Genomic DNA, 17,924 nt, shown 5'->3' with positions numbered 1-17,924 from the left:
CGTCCATCACAGTACGACCATCCAACAGAGACGCAATAACGGCACAGAGCGAGAAAGGGGTGAAATGAAGGAATGCTGGAGGGGGGAGTTAGAAAACCTTTGTTTTAGGCAAAGAAAAGAAATGTTGGACCCATGTGAATACGGTTTAAGACACAACGCCTTCAAACTTGAAGGAGACTATGAAATATTAAATTAAAATATACATTTCGCATTTAGGGTTTATTGCATGCAACGCTGGCTTGTTTTTCAAATCCCGTCTTTTGCATCAGCATGATGCAAAGAAACACTCTTATATAACTGTTCATGTGGAAAGGGTTTGTAGAAACTGTTGCTTCCACTTAGGTCCATTATGATATCTCACACAGAGATTTCATAATGATGCACAATAAAGCATAAGCAATGGAGCGTTACTGTGTTTTTACTCATATAGTTATGTACAAGCTGTGTCCGAAATCATTCAATCGCTATTCATATATATATTTCTCAATATATATGCTGCCACTTGGTAATATTATAAGAAAACATGGAATTCATTTCCACTGTTATGTTGATGACACTCAATTATATATTTCATCACGACCAGATGAAAACACTAAATTATCTAAATTGACAGAGTGTGTTAAAGATATAAAATACTGGATGACGTGTCATTTTCTGCTATTCTGCAATTCAGATAAAACGGAGGTATTACTTATTGGTCCAAAAAACTGCCCAAAAAACCTCTTACAATACAACTTTAATTTAGAAGGGTGTCCTGTTACTTTATCCTCTACAGTAAAAGACCTGGGTGTTATACTAGACCGCAACTTGTCTTTCAAAAATCATATTTCTTATGTTACAAGAACAGCCTTTTTCCACTTTTTGACCTCGAGACTAGATTACTGTAATGCCTTATTAGCTGGTTGTCCTGCATCCTCAATAAACAAGCTACAGTTAGTCCAAAATGCAGCTGCTAGAGTTCTTACTAGGTCAAGAAAATATGATCATATAACACCAATTCTATCATCTCTACACTGGCTACCTATTAAGTTCCGTATCAATTACAAAGTATTACTACTGACCTATAAAGCCCTAAATGGTTTAGCTCCTGGGTATTTAACGGATCTTCTATCGCCCTACAATCCATCGCGCTCTTTAAGATCACTAAATTCGAAGCTTCTGGTCATTCCTAGGATATCTAAGTCCACTAAAGGAGGGAGGGCGTTTTCACATTTAGCTCCTAAACTCTGGAATACCTTTTATACTACAGTTGAATCAGATCGAATGCATTAATATTATGAACAGCAGCTATGCTAATTATTTCCCATCTGCTTTTTTGTTGTTATCTCGGGACGCTAATCCCGAGGTAAATAGAGTTCGTCTGTTCAAGTTTGTATCCAGCCTCTCATGGAACCTTCAGATACCCCAACACTCGTGAAGAGATGACTCGACGCCTGTGAAGAGACGACTCAACGCTGGCGATGTTATGCCCTAAATTAACACATGATTAACTAACTGTATTTTTCTATGTACATTTCTGAAGTGCACTTTCAGTAAAGCTGCTTTGAGACAATATGTATTGTGAAATTTTTTTTTTTCTAAGTGTGAAGGACATTTTAATAATCTGAAGAACCACTATAAAGAAGCCAAGATTCCACAGGGGTTAAAGGTTATTCGTGGAACCATGGATGCCAATAAAGAACCTTTATTTTTGTGTATAGCAAACACCATATAGTTCACATATGAGTGAATTTGAACACTGTACGTTATGTACGACATCACATCCTGAATGATGAAAAACTAAAAAAGGATCTGAAACAAATCTTCTAAATTCCATCTTCAGGTCTGGCTTGTAAAAGAGATTACATGCCATTTTTTGCATTTCAGACTTCAACAGACATAATTAGCGGATTTCAGTCAAAAGACAAAAACAATCCTTTGAACACTTGGTCCACCACTCAATATCATAATTGAGGTAATTATGAATTGCTTGGCGTTACAGCAAACAAAGAGATCAGTCAGATCAACAAACATTCTGAAAAAAAATGAAGGTCATGGATTGTTTTACAAGTGCAAGCAAAATTACAGGTTAAAATAAACGCATCAAGTTCAGACCACTTTAAAAGAAAAAAGGTCATGTGATTGCTGAGAACTTCACCGTAAGGATCATTGTTTTTAATAGTGGAAGGGCAGGAGCACATGAACATGTGATGCAGAATCAAGTGTCAACTGAAGTGATCAACTAAAAGGCAAAGCAATATTCCAGGAAGGATGGATCGCTCACAAGCGGAAAGGATTTACAGGGTGGGAAATCGTTTTTTAACACTTATGCTGCCAAACACATATTTTTGTCCAAATCTGTTTTGCCAAAAACATTTGTGACTTTAAACTTCCTGAAGTTTTTCCCACCCTGGAAGAGAACAAGATGTCAGAACCATAAACGTAGAGAACAAACAGGAGTGAGGGGCGGAAGAGAGACAGCGAGAGAGTGAATGCAGAACTACACAAGTGTTTATTGAGCATGCTACGGATAAAAGCAGAAAATAGGAAGGAAAAAGATAAATCAAATCACAACAAAGTCAATCTCCCCGCTTTTGTTAAAAAAAAAATCATTTAATTGTGCCACATCCAAACTATACCGAATAATACATTTCTACGAATGTTTAAAAAAAAAAAAAAATACACAAGATCCTTTTGTCCCTCTAAAAATATCATAGTGTGGATTTCCAATCAATATTATTTATTTTCTCAACCCTTCTCATAAGCCTGTTCATGGGTCTCCTCTTCGCAGTAAACTGCTCAATCATGGAGTAAATTAAGACTATAGGCACATAAACTTTGGTCCCTTCTACTGTAGTTGTCTTTCCGAATCACACAAAGAAGTGATTTCCAGTCAATGCAACACTAGGAATAATGATTTCCCATCAATAACGTGAGGTTTGGCTGGATTGGTGAGTTAAGAGCGGGCCTAACATCTCAGTGATGAACACTAGAGAATCACAGGTTTATTTACAATTCTTAAACCAAAACATCACAGCCATTAAGAATTGAACAAACATAAAATGCAAAAAAAGAAAAACATTTCAAAGGCTTTTACACACTATACAGACACCAAAGGGAAAAAAAATTGTCTTAACAAAACTTAGTGTAATATCTCACGCTCAGAGGACTGCCTGGGTTTGAGAAAAATGAAGTATGAAAAGATTTATGTAAGTTTTGTAAGGCACATTCTTTTCTGCTTATTATAAGAGGTTCAGCCTTTACATCACGACACCCTTCCGCCACTGAAGAGTATGTGCGTCAGAGCGCCAGTAAGAGGGAAACGGGGTAAAAAAAAAAAAAAAAGGTCCTTGAAAACAGTCATTTCCTTCTTACAACATCTTCTTGAGGAATGAAACTTGGGAGAAGAAACTCAAAATTGTGGTCCCCAGTGTATTTGAACAGTCAACAGGTAACACTAAAAAAGAAGTTGGGAGCAAGACCTTTTGGGTTCCTTTAGATGGTTGATTTGGAGAAGGAGACCTTCAGGTGGTGGTTATTACCCATGTTGTAATTGTGAAGGTCGATCAGGCATTGAATAGCTTCTTCCACGGTTGTCATCTGAATTAGGGCCATTTTGTGATCTCTGCAGAGAAAAAGCACGGCAAAAACGGTCACACGAGAGAAAGAACAGGCAGAAGTGCAGCTAAATGGCGACATACTTACTGGAAAAACTTGAAAGCTTTCACAGTGCCACCGGAATTGGAGAACAGGACTCTGAGGTCTTCTTCACTTATGTCTTGCCTTCAAAACATGACAGAAAAATGACTTAGCTCTGTGACAACTGACACAAAGATTGACAAGTGGCGAATAGCACTTTTACTCACGGGATGTTTGACAGATGCAGTGTGCCAGAAGGAGGGAAGATGTTCTGAAAGTTCTTGGAGCCGGGCTTTTTGAAACGGTGCAGTGGGGAGTTTGTGAAGTCTTTTGTGAGACCCTGGTCGTCTAAACCATCTCTCGGTAACTGAACGGTCTGATGCTTCGACATCGTAACGCGAATGATCTTTGAATACATCTTCTGACCGTTTAGATGGCTCATAGCTGAGGATCAACCAAAGAGAAATGAGAAAGACATGGAGACTCATGACGTAAAGTGCAGACAAAACCCACTACCGTTTGGGGTCGGTATGATTTATTTATTTTTTAATTCTGGTGATGGAAAAACTACATTTTCAGCAGCCATTTCTCCAGTAGCTGCGTTTACATGGACCCTAATAATCAGAATAGTAGCACAGTTAGAATTAAAAAAAAGTCTCATGTAACCATGTCCATCAGAATAAACTGGCCAAATCCGATTAAAATTTTATTGGGACTGTAAGGGGTGGTTTAAACCTTTCCTAATCCGGTCAAGAGGACATGTAAACACTTGATCAGATTGAAAACCGAAACTGGAAAGTAGAGATTGGCGTACTGACAAATGACGCGTGGAACGAGCTGTTGTTGTTGTCGTCGAGTGAAGTGTCATAAATGACTGTTTTGTCAATCTAAAGTTTTCCTTCCACTCGTCTGTGAAGTGGAGTAGGACAACGTCCCACCAGTTATTGTTTCAGACTCATTCACAGACGCCTTGTTTTAGGTGCTCGATAAATAAAAGCAGTATGGCACAACGGTTCATGCGCTCGTCGTCTCCTAATTAGGACCCAAAATAAATAAATATTACTCATCTATTCTTTAAAGCAAAGAAGCAACATAGGAGAATCAGGGTTCCCACTCCAACCAAATGTCAAATTCCCTGACTTTCACTGACTAAAAAGATGAATTTCCATGACCTATAATGAACGGCAAAATGTGAACGGCTGCGAAGTGCACCCTCATCCATATTTGATAGCTCAATAGTAGTTTTACAAACTTTACATTTAGCTTTTCTGTCGTCTACTTTTAACACCCAGTCTTTAAATTGTTCATTTTGTAGCCAAAGCTCTTGAAATTGACATTTTCCTGGCATGTTTGCCTTAGTCGAATGCAGTCACCTGTACCTGTTAACTAAGTGATTTCCAATTGGGCAGGAAGGGAATAAATATGGCGCTCAAAATAGCCTAAGCACAACAATACAGAAAGATGTGTGAAACAGTGCGAAAATCGGAATAGAAAAATTACATTTTGATAAATGGAAACTAAAATTTAAAGCAACAAACTAAATTCCCTGATATTCCATGACTTGGACAAAAAATATATAAAATTCCCTGACTTTCAATGTCTGTAATAGACCTTTTAAAATTCCATGACATTCCAGAAATTCCATGACCCGTGGGAACCCTGGAGAATGCACAAACAGCGGGAAACTGTATATTTGTTCAATGTGCACGTCAAAAAATCTATTCCGATTTGAAGCTTGTGGCATAAACGCTTGCACATCAACACGACACTAAGTGCTAAGTAATTAATTCATTCCGACTGAAAGAAAAGGTGTCCATGTAAACGTAGCTACTGTCACGTGATCCTTAATCCAAAATAAAGTATTAATTTATATAAAACTCTTACTGGTCCCAAACATTTGAACAGTAATATATATAAAAAGCCACCAAATGTATAAACATACTACACACTAAGCATTCACAAACATTTAACTTCTGGAACGCGAGTTAAATTCAAAAGTAAATAATATGGACGGGGCCCAATTCCATCCATCAGGATTTGACTGTTTTTCAGATGTTTTTATTTTTGGTTCATATTATTGAGCCCCACCCACACTGCCTTGGGAAAAGTTGTTTAAGAGGCAGCGAAAGCTATTAGATTTTGATGGATTTTTTTTCATTTTGAATGAATCCTGCACAATCAAACCAAGGACATTTATTCTGAATGAAATGAAATGTCTATTTTGATTTGATATCATCTTTAAAGCCTGAATGCAACTCAATTGGATTTGACTGGCGTGTAAACTTAGCAATGACAATAACTGTTGTGCTGTTAAGGATGTTTCAGTATGCATCTTACCAAGCTGAGCCTGGTTCATATCAGCCATCTGTATCAGTGCGCTGTCTTTCTTATTAAAAAGAATCTTCACACGCTGCACGTCCCCGTAAACTCCTGCGAACAGAGCAGCCAAGCAGCCAGAGGAGAAGCGAGAGAGGGAGGAAAAAGTGAGGAGTGAGAGAGTGGAAAGATAGAACGACAGACTCAAAGAACGTTCATCGAAATGGAGAAAACTAATAACAACCTGACAGAAGACTCGGATATATATACACCCTCAAATTCAAAATAAATTAAGAACTAGGATGGGACATAAAAACTGTGCAAACTGAACAAAGATCACATGCACTGAAACAAATTGTATACTTCAAAATACTGAAAGAAAATAAAGCAAAAGACTTTTACTCTAAAAGCCAATTAATGGTAATGGTTTAAAGTCAACATGAAATTAAATTTATAATCCATTTATACTTACATAATGTATTACCAAGAACATTCAACATGAGAAAAAAAATTTACGGCTGGATTTGAACCCAGTGGACGGTCTATGCTAAAACAGAGTCTCAGTCGATTGTGAAGGACAACACAATCACTACTCCCCACTTTTGAGGCTAAATTTAAATGTAAAGTTCATTGTTATTATGAAGTTAAAGGGATAGTTCACCCAAAAATGAAAATTCCGCCATCATTTATTCTGTCATCAACATTTCATCATCATCAATTCACCCTCAAGTTGTTCCAAACCTGTAAAATGTTAGAGAAGTCCCCTCAACAATTAATAATTAGCTATTTGACTATTGTTCACCAATAATAAACCCATATATCAAACCAATAACCAATAATATTTTTAACCAGTATTTAGTTAATCAGCTCTTTAACGTTAAGTTTACAGAAAAAGTTAGACATTAATTCTTTGATGAGTGTCTAAAAGCAAATTACAATTTTTTAGAAATTGCATATGGGTTATCAGACAAGCAATATCTATAAATAATCAATAATAAATATCTACAGAAACGTGCATTATTGCTGGGCCAATTTTCATTTCATGTTGACTTTAAATAAAATAATTAAAAGCACATGAATAATAATAATAACAACAGAAACCAAATGAAAAAATGTAGAGCTAACGAGAACATACCGAAGAGGGTAAACAGACTGTGGGGCGTAACCATCTTTAGAAGGAGAGAGGAGCAAGCGGACAGAGAGAAGAGTCGAGGAAGAGCGGAGATGAACAGATCATCCATAACGGAGGGTGGTTTCCGCAGAATGGTGAAGTGGTCATGGATCATGGTTCAGGGCGGTTAATTGGGGGGTCCGAAGTTTTGTTCAAGCAAAAAAAAAAAAAAAGCATGAACAACGAGGTGTGGTCAAGGTGTGGCAAGAAGAAGGGACCAAAAATAAAAATAAAACAGGATATGAGGGGGAAAGAGAAAGAGAGAGAGAGAGAGAGAGAGAGAGAGAGAGAGAGAGAGAGAGAGAGAGAGAGAGAGAGAGAGAGAGAGAAAGGCAGGATGGAAGAGAGGGACGAAATCAAAATGAAGAAAAGAAGGGGAAGCAAATGCAGAATATAAATAAAGGGGGGACAAAAAATATAATACAGGTCAGTACACAGGAAATGCAGGAGTTTGGTCAGAGAATGGCTGCTTTATGCATTTTTACATTATACAAGCAAATAATTGTGCCAAATGTAGTTACCCAGTTCCAGGGTAAGGATACATTCATACCAAAAAATAAAGAGGAGAATCTGATAATGATAACAATGATCTGAATAACAGCAGAGTTATGAAGTTTTAAAGATGCATGCAGGAGATCGAAGATCAGGAAAAGCCGAAAGAGTCACAGTTTCAAGCATCCAGTTCTTTGTGATTGCCATGCTTGTGTGGACATGAAAACCACCTTTTAAAGTTATGGTGTGAACAGACAAAGTCACTATTGACCTCACAGCAATACGTGCAGTCTGACGTTTAAACAACACAAAAATTTGTCAATTATATCAAATGAGCGGAGCAATGCCACATCCATGGTTCACTAACTTTCGCAGAGTGAGAGACAGAGTTTATACAGAAAAGAGAGAAAATTAGTTGCTCTGTGGAACTTGATGGACAAACAGAAAGCTGTCAAAACACACAGAGACAAGCACTAACGGATAACTTCAGATAATACAATTAATGAGAGTTCGTTGTTATTATAAAAACAACTAGGTTTAAGAACGACATAAGCTAAACTCACAAAGAAATGCCTCGGTCATATTTCACCCCAAAATCAAAAGTAAAAAATCTGAAATTAAAAGAAAATTAAGTCTTTATTTAAGACCACTAAGTTGTATATTCCTTTCAACACATACCATGACTGAAATGTACAATTATATTTAAATTACAAGCAATAAAATACACAAGAAAATATAGCATATATTAGTGGTGCATCACTAAACTCACTCATTTTTCAAGAAAAAGGGAGTGCTAATTATTAACTGCTTTTCTTTTATTACTTAAAGCGCACTTTAAGTACTTCAACACCCCAGCAAAAATCTATCTTTTAATAAAACATTATTAAAGACAAGTGAACACAAATTACAAGCATACATAAATACAATCTAAAGTTACAAATAAAGTAAGGACTAACAGTAGTATTCAGGTACAGAAATGTAATCATTAAAAGTAAAATAACACTATAGTGTTGACTGTATAAATTAAATATAGATTAATATTTGTTAAAGATGTGTTTTGTTGTTTGATTAACATTAATGACGAAGACAGCAGCAGATTTTTATAGGCAGATGTTACTTTAAGACCTAATAAACGGATCAAATTTAATGATACACATCAGATTTGTTTGTGTTCACTTAAGACATAACCGAGTTTACGAGAAATTACTAGCAGAGATGGGTATTTTAACATAATTTTGTGTGTATGTGTCCGTTCAAGCGCAAGGAGACACAAAAGAGGAATCAATTCGGTGTTCATCTGAAATGCGCCTCTCTGTGTCGAGTTCTTTTTCGCCTCTTCTTGCTGGTTTAAAATCGCTGGAATGTGTAAATTGTCAAGTAAAATTATTAACTTTTACAATGATGGTTAAACTAAGCAATTAGTCTACAAATGGGGCCATGGAGCCGGGTCCGTACGGGTCACGGATCAACTGCAATCATAGCACACCTAATATATATTAGTTAATTAGTTACATATTTAAAAGATTTTTATATTTAAAACTTATATTTTTATTTATTTTTTATTTTGGGGTTCAAACATGACCAGGGAATTTCAATTGAGTTTTGGTTAAGTTTTTGTATGAATTACATGTACAGAGTGAATGTACAAGGTAAAATGAGACTACAACACTCGGCAATTACAAATTGGACAATCTTATAGTTTATAAGTAAAGGAAGTGGCACTTTCTGAGTCTAAGCAAATAACATGGCATGACAAACAGAAATATGTAAATGTGAGGGAGAGGCTGAGATGTAAGTACACTGACCTCTTCGTTTAGATTGCTAACAAGCAGCACTCCACCAGACCCCGTGTGCCCGGACAGAGCGACTCTTCCAGCCGCTGCAGCAGCCGCCGCGGCCGCACTCAATGGGCTCAGGGCACCTGCAATCACACACGTACATATAAACAGGCATTCTACTCCAGAAGTTCAATTAAAAGTGATATTACATACATGAACAGCACAAAACAAAGTTCTTACATAAAGTAAAACATATTAGTTCTTTATCCTGATGTTAGTGGGACCTGGTTGAAACCATGTGGGGTTTTAAAACCTAATACTTTTAAGCCTAATATCAATAAAATAACTGCTTGATTATGTGACAAGGGAAATGTCAAATTGCATTTTTAAATTAAGAGGCCTTATGAGCAGATCTCCGAGAAAAGGTCACTCGAGCACTCAGAGACACAGGCCTACATGACATTTTACAGTACTTAAGAGCACATTCCAATTATATTCAGTCTTTCATAAACACAGCTTTCTATTTTCATTTTCACACTATTCAGCTGATTGAAATACTGTCCTTATTCAGCGGCGCTCAGAATCAAGCAGGTCTTAAATGGGTGATGGTTTTGATGACAAATAAATGTTTCAAATTGAACAGACAACCAATGATCAACAGATAAATAGACAAACATCTTTGGAAGCTGCATCACGCCTTGCTATTTTTTAAGCATCTCGCGCCATGAGCGTCACGTTTTTTAAGATTGAGTTGTGTCAAGCTTAAAAAAAAAGTTCCTTTAAAAAAAAAAAATCTCTCTCAGGACACCTTGAGTGAACACCCCAGTGTGTTTAGCATAGCTCTGGACTGAAAGTCACTGCTAAGAGTGTTCATGCAAATTTAATACTGAGAATAATTTATTTTTAATGACAATCGACTGTATTAACAGTTCTCGAAAATATATTCTTCATGTCAATGGAGACAAAACATTTGCACAATTACTGTTGGTAACACTATTTCGATGGTCCACTTTAGACATTTGCAACTACTTGTCAACTTATTATACTAACCTGAACCTATAACATAACAGTCTACTAATATTCTAATGAGAGTTAGTTAAAATGTAGTTGCAAAGTTACTTATATAGTAGAACATCTAAAGTGGACCATCAAAATAAATTGTAACCATAGTGTTTCCTTTTATACAGGTTTGTAACGTGGGAGTGTTAGGGCATGTGAATGAAGACAATAAACACTGGATCACATACAAAATAGATAGTAAAAAAAAAAAAAAAAAGAGAGGCAAGTACCTGGGATCTTACCAAGCAGGGAACTGGAGTCTTTACCCAGGGCAGCAGCCATAGAGGGATCCATAGAGGGCTGCCCATCTCCAGCAGGAAGATCCGGTCTGGTGTAGTCCCTGCTCTTATCGTTATTGTATTTCACATTCAGGTTGACAAGTTTTGAGTAGTCTATCCGAAGGGTACAGCAGGAATTGTAAATGTTCTGACCATCTAGAGCCTAAAAGACAACCGAAAAAGATAGAAAAAAGAGCAAGGTGGAGAGACAGAGAGAAAGAATGTGTCGTCTTCGTAGAGCACTAAAAACGTGCTTTTCACATGAACTTCCGCTGAGAGCAAACCCACCACTTTAGCTTGCTGTGCATTGGTTGGATCGTTGAACTGCAACAGGGCCTGAAACTGATTGTTCTTGGTGAATGTGATGATTTTCATGACGGTGCCAAACTTTGAGAAGATCTATTGACAGAGAAAGCAGAGCATTGAGGGGAGCTATCAACAGAGGGGAAAAAGACATTACAAAAAAAAAACAGAATTAACACACAGCATCAACAGGACATCAACTTGTCACTAATATAAACTGAATAAGAGGCTGATCCAAACTGTGGCGTCCCCCACCTGCTGCAGCACATCCAGGGTGACGGGGTAAAACATGTTATCAATGATTATTCTCAGCACTGGACTGGAGGGCGCACCGCCACCGTTGCTAGAGTTGGACCCTGATGTGGGAGTACCACCTGACTGGAGATCAGACACAAGCACGATTTAAACATACAAAACACAATAACTTGTGATAAAAAATGTGGTCCTCATGGCAACTCATTCTGGCCAAGAACTGCCCATTTAGACAGGATGAAACTGTCTGAATTACATGTAAACTGACTAACAACAGATTTTTTTTTTACTTGCCATTACTGTTATTTTTAATTATATACCACAACAATAGAAAAACAGTCAAAAGTTTGGGGTCAAGATTTTTTTTTTTTTGGTAAATAAAGTATACTTATATTTAGCAAAGAGACATTAAATTGATCAAAAGTGACAATAAAGACATTAATAATGTTAAAAAAATTAAATAAACACTGTTTTTTTAATTATCTATTCAAAGAATCCTGAAAAAAACATTTTATTCCACACTTATTTTAAATTGTAATAATATTTCAAAATTATTACTATTTTTACTGTATTTTTTATCAAATAAATGCAGCCTCGGTGAGCATGAGAGATTCTTTTTTTTTTAAAGCATCAAAAAAAAAAATCTTACAGATCACAAACTTTTTAACAGTAGTGTAAATTCAAACAGCGGTGCAGCAGTCTACATGCAGAAAATGTCTATTGACTCTGATTTGCTCAAAGCAAAATCTCACTGGTCCAAATCAGCGCTGTTGGCTTTTAAAGATCAATTATCTTCTGATTGGCTGTTGTTTGAAGTATTTTGACTTTATGGATAAGTTAAGTAATTTGTTACCTGGTTTGAATTGTCTGTCTTGAGTTCTTTGTGATTAGAATACTGTATGTAGACAGGCATGCTACGGACGTGAGGCGTCACAGCCGAGTAATAATTGACCATTGTCATGGCAGCTTCCTCAGTGCTGAGCTCCAGAAACGCCTAAAGACAAAGATGATTTCAGTGAAGAGGCAAGATGAACTCAATGAACTCAAAACTGTTAGTCGGACCAGAAATAGCAAATCTCTCTCAAGAACCAACTCCGACAAAAGTGAAATTGAAAACATTTCAGCTGGCCACGCACCTGGTTTTTGCCTTTCAGCGTGAGGATATTAGTGACCTTTCCGAAAGGAAGCCCAAGGGCAATGATCTCTGTTTCCGAGACATCATTGGGTAACTTTCGGATGTGGAGAACGCGTGACGGTGGAGCTTCGCCGACTCTTTCTTCAACTCGAAGTTTTTTGCTGTCACTGCCATTGGATGTCGTATCTGCCAAAGGTGGCGAGAAAGTGGACATTATACAGGGAATAAAAAGAGAACACATTTCTTTATAGAAGGAACCCGAGAAACAAAGATTCCCTTAATTGTGGAAAGGCTTTCCTCTACTGAATAGGATACTGAAACTATTGTTGGAGAAGCTGTAATAAGATGCAGAGCACATAATCTCAATTCCGGTCACATGCTTTTAAGCGTGGGTGCCCACCTACAGGAGATCGTAAGGTTATTCCCAGATAGGATCTTCTCAGATCAGATATCACGCTGAAACATCTGTTATAATTTGATCATTTTAATGCGGTTCATGGTGGAGAAAACGGCATATTTTTGGGATGAGGGAAGTCAGGGACACTTACCGCTGATACTGCTCAGCCCAGAACTGGGGCTGTTATACATGCCGCCGGACAGCAGCTCATCTGATCCTCTCTGTGGAGGCACACAAAGAGAAAGATAAAATCCCGCCCTCCAATAAAGACATTCTACCTTCACAATCTCCTCAACCAAACAATGAAATACAGCTCTCTGCGGACAGCTTAAGGAATCACGGCACATAAAACACACGTCCAGGCGCTCCAGCCTTTCCGCCTTATTTTTCTAGATTGTTGCTTTAATCTTGTTGAGTCTAAGATGTCAGACACTGTCATCTCATCCTGAGCTGCCCACGTTCCCAAAGGGCCCCGGCGCGATCAGGCCGCCGCTTGAAGTGCAGCTAAAAGTGAAGGATGGGATGGCAGGCAAATAACGAACCGGCGCAAACAAAACTTCCTAATAGGATCATCTCAGGTTCGTGCCTCCCAAAAATTCCACCGAATTGTTCTTTATGGACGTGGCTTTTACGGCGCCAATAAACTCGCCGTCGCGCCTGCCTTCTGGGCATCGACGCTACAAACAATCAAGGGAATGGTGAAATTTTACATCGAAACGACAAAGCAGAAGAATGTATTAAGAGATGGCAAGGTCTTAGCCTCAGCATCAAAACTGATTAGAAAGGAAGGGTGGAAAAAACATAACTTTAAAGCAATAAAATCAAATGCTTCTTTTTCCACCTGCTTTCCCAGAAAGACTGGTTAACATTGTTTTCCGGGGAGGAAAATTCTGTTGTTGGCAAACAAACCGAGTTAAAAGGCATGTGTTCAGAAGGCATCTCTGTGAAAGAACAAGTTCTTCTCTAACTACCTTGGACATAAACTGCCCCCATTCAATTACTACCAGCCTAATTTTATGAAAAGCGGAGATGGAGACCTGTAACAGGCCTGTATCTAATATATAAGGGACAATTCTACATTTCCGCACAACACTTTTCTTTCAGCGACATAATATCCAATAATGCACTTAAATGGCTTGGCAATTCTTTGTCCATTCAAAAACAAATTATGTTTGCATCACCCAAGGCTTCTTTGTCTTTTTTCTTGTGGATTTGACGCCACACAATACGCAAATAAGTTTTTAAAAAAGGGAGACAAATTATGCCCCTGACAGCAATACTAAAAAAGCATACATTATATTTTTGAACGAGGTGAGAGTGAAATTGGCGAAGACATATTCTACCCTATAGCTTGCAAATCAGACAGGACAGCAACAATTAAAGACAAAACTGCACACACACACAAACACACATATACATGTAATGTCTGATGTCAGCACTGAAATAAGGCCCCAGCCGACACCATCCCATTTCAGAAGTAATTATTAATCTCCCTCCAACAATGTTTGTGAGGGAATGGCAAATATCTTAAATGTGAGAACAGGATGTTGGAAGACTAATATGCAAGATTATGGACTTGAAATGTACTGATTGTAGAGCCTATCCTGGCTGTTTATGGAGAGTTTGCCATAATTAGTTGAATAAGAAAAAGTGAGATGACATTGGTTATCTCAATATTTTTCAGATATTGCCATCCAAATAAAGGAAATTTAAGCAAATATGGAAATGCCATGAAATGCATGTAGTGTGGGCACTCCAAATTCACTTTAATTCATCTTCCACATATCATATTTTAGAAACGCCTAAAAATGTAAACTCATGGGTTTAATCAGGCTGCTTTAAAATGCTATAAAGTGAGTAATTTAATACTATAGCATAAATAATATTCCAACATTTAATAAAAATAATCATCACTACTATGTTTTTTGCTAAAATATAACATTATGGGTGGCTGGATTCCATACAACATGAAACAGTTAACATGAATATTTGAACATTGTTTTAAAAACATAATAGGCTAATAGTAATTATATTCCTGTTCTATTTTTGTGCACAAAGCATTAAAATTACCATTTTACTATAAGGTTCAAAGAACCATGTGAATATTGACAGCCATATTATTAAATATTTTATTATTTAAATAATGCCCTACTTTGCTATGTAACAGTGGCAAAGGAATGCCAGCACTGCTCTCGTATCCATGGGGTCAAATTTCTGTTGTGGTTTCCACTTGGTTTCTCGCCAGTGCAACAGGCAGACATCTATTACAAAACTAAATTCCACAACATTATGATCATATTCATAGTAATGTTGTACTGTTTCCTTTGTCAGGTTGCTATTGCACTGCAAAATCCCCCATGAGGTTACTTGAATTATTCATCCATCACCCAGACTACATAAATGCACAAAGGAAACTGAAAACAGTGTTTACCTTTACACCAACTGCGACATCACCAATGCTGTTGAAAACAAAAGTGAGATTTGATCAGACAGATACTAAACACCAGGAATTGACATGCAAGAGAGGGAGGGCTTGAAATCCTTTAATCTGAATCTTTTCAAATCCCCTCCATTATTCAATGACAACAAATTAAGCTGATGAACATTTCACCATTTCATTACTTTATCCCGCTCTTCCTCCAACAGGCCAGGAATGCAACTATAATGCTCAAAAGTGCTGTCTAGGTAGGCAGCTTAATAAGGCTTCAAGACTATAGAGTTCAAAAAGGTTGCTTGGATATCTAGCAAAATAGATTTTGAGACATAAATACTAAAAAATGCTGTCTAGATAAACAGATCACTTGGTAATGAGACTCAAAACATGGTAACTATGTAGGCAAATGATAGGTAGATAGGTTTGGCACCATGATGTCCAAAATGCAGTCTAGGTAGGCAGCTTTCTAGATTTTGGGACCGTAATGTCCAGAATGCAGTCTATGTACCAACCACTCACTAGTCACTAGGTTTTGACACAGACCTAGAGTACAGTCTTTAGTATCAAAAAATTTAAGTTTTTCCGTTTTAAATTCAACTCTAGAGCTTTGATAGCCACTAAAAGGTTGATTGATTTTATTAGTTTAATTAAATATGTAAGTTACATATTTATTTGTAGGTACAAAAGCTAACGCGAGGCTAACAAAAGAAACATAATTACAACCTAAATAAACCCATAGTGAGGTCCACTGGGAAACTAAATCACATTCTAGCACATTAACATAATAATTACAAATCAAACTAGTAAAAATACTTGTTAAATTAAACTCATGTTTCATTTTGTGTGGACAACATGAGCAAACACACAGCTAGTGAAGCTAACCTGCTAACGCATGCTTTCTGTTTTGGACTCATTTTTGTTATGTTTACTAATATGAGGTCTTGCGGATTTTTTCTATTGACATGTTGTATAAGGCAAAACCACCGATACGGTGAGATTATAAATGTACAATTGTTTAGGTGTTTCAATACAGCGTTAGCATGTTAGCAGCGTTAGCATTTCAATAAGTGTGAATACACTCTTCTAATTCACATTTAAATTATTATTTTATATACACATAAACGAAGAGCGTTTTGATGCTCACCCGTCCATTTCTGGTGATCTGTATAAAAATAAACCCGCTGAAGAGTGAGTGTGTGTTATTCCTCCTCACTGGCTTTAGCTCAGACACACAAACACACACACACACACACCAGTAACAAAATGGAGGCGGAAACTGAGACGTGAGTAAAACACACACATACACACAGCTACTGTAAACACACAATACATATGAGACACATACACACAGCTATTGTAAACGCAAAGACCATTTATTGTTAGCCGGTAATATATAAAATAATGTAGGTAATATTAAGCACACACACATAGGCTACCAACTGTAAATAGGCTATTGTAATATTTTATTGTAAACCAGCAATACATAAAAAAATTATAAAGGAGGTAATAATGTTCAATTGCTCAGTGCTTGTTTTTTCAAATTTCAGGTGACTTTGTGAAGATTCCAGTAACTTTTTCCACAGATAGAATTCCTCCTATAATACTTCTGAGGAATAAAATAAAACACAAATGAGAAATTGTTTCATAATTTAATCATATTCATCTATACAATCTAGATTGGATAACTCAAAAAAAAAAGTTGCTGCCATACATTTTTAGGTAGGCTACAATCAACTTGGATATCGAAGTAATTTCAACTTAAAACACATTAAACTGACTTAAAAATTAATTGAAGTATAACTTTTAAAAATGTTTAACTTATTTTGATGAATATAACTTATTGATCATGTAATTTTTTTTACAGTGGAGAATACTGCAATGCATTATTACAAGTCATGCATTATAAACCAATACATAATTTATTAAATACATTATATGTGAGAGAGTTTTATAATCCACCTTCAGTAAACATGTAAAACTAATTTTTGTCAATAATATATTATTTAGTTTTAGTTATCACTTTTGTTTTTATTAAATAATAATAAGAACATAAATGTAGTGTGAATTACATATAGCTTAATTAAACTGATTATACATAAAACTTAACATTCAACAAGTCAGTCAAAACCACTGTAGCAGGCAGTTAGATATCATTGACTGTGACAGACTTACATAATGGTATGTTGGCTTCTTGCTTGATGCCCCAGGTGAAATTAAAGTCTAACAGCTTATCTTAAAGAACCTGGGATTTAATTAAAAATGACATTTCCCAAAACAGTTGGGTGTAGTTTTGCTTCTAAGGCTTCCATGTTGGAATTAGATTCCAGGATCCCTTTGAGCAATTCCTGAATTCTGAGGAAATAAGAAAACCGTCAGCTGATCAACAAATCTCCAACGTTTATCATTTGGTTCTTGGCAAACAACAGCCTGGCAGTTCTTGACACCAAGTCCCAGCTGCCATAAAACAAGCAACATTCCTTTTAGCAGAATCAGGCAATGTGACATGATTCCCAACACATTAGATGACCTCAACATTCAAATAGGAAAAAATGTAGATGAGTGTATAACAGAGAGTAGTATTTTAGCTGCTTTAACTATGCCTATATACTTTTTTCTATATATTTAAAAAAAAAAAAAATTCCCCACCAGTTTTGGTTCCTTTTTTTTCTTCAGTTTACTACCTAAATAGCC

The 17,924-nt window shown here is 36.6% G+C and overlaps 1 protein-coding gene across 2 annotated transcripts; it reads right to left on the bottom strand.

The window, feature by feature from the left end:
- Positions 1-2,106: 2,106 nt before the first annotated feature.
- On the bottom strand, positions 2,107-16,522 carry ptbp2a (polypyrimidine tract binding protein 2a). 2 transcript variants are annotated; one of them, XM_079863349.1, is made up of 14 exons: positions 16,378-16,522; positions 15,231-15,258; positions 12,951-13,020; positions 12,404-12,588; positions 12,121-12,261; positions 11,271-11,393; positions 11,001-11,111; positions 10,665-10,875; positions 9,403-9,518; positions 7,070-7,103; positions 5,956-6,048; positions 3,846-4,062; positions 3,685-3,762; positions 2,107-3,604 (listed from the first exon to the last, which is right to left on the bottom strand). In XM_079863349.1, the coding sequence occupies exons 1-14, from the start codon at positions 16,383-16,385 to the stop codon at positions 3,475-3,477; spliced, it is 1,545 nt and encodes a 514-aa protein (XP_079719475.1). In that variant the 5' UTR covers positions 16,386-16,522; the 3' UTR covers positions 2,107-3,474. The 2 variants fall into 2 exon arrangements, with proteins under 2 accessions (XP_079719475.1, XP_079719476.1); XM_079863350.1 differs by having other exon boundaries at positions 10,677-10,875; positions 16,378-16,504.
- Positions 16,523-17,924: the final 1,402 nt, after the last annotated feature.

Source organism: Squalius cephalus (genome assembly GCF_949319135.1).
Source record: "Squalius cephalus genome assembly, chromosome: 25".
NCBI lineage: Eukaryota > Metazoa > Chordata > Actinopteri > Cypriniformes > Leuciscidae > Squalius > Squalius cephalus.
Note: the sequence above shows the minus strand (reverse complement) of the source record. Positions and strands in the feature narration are given on the sequence as shown.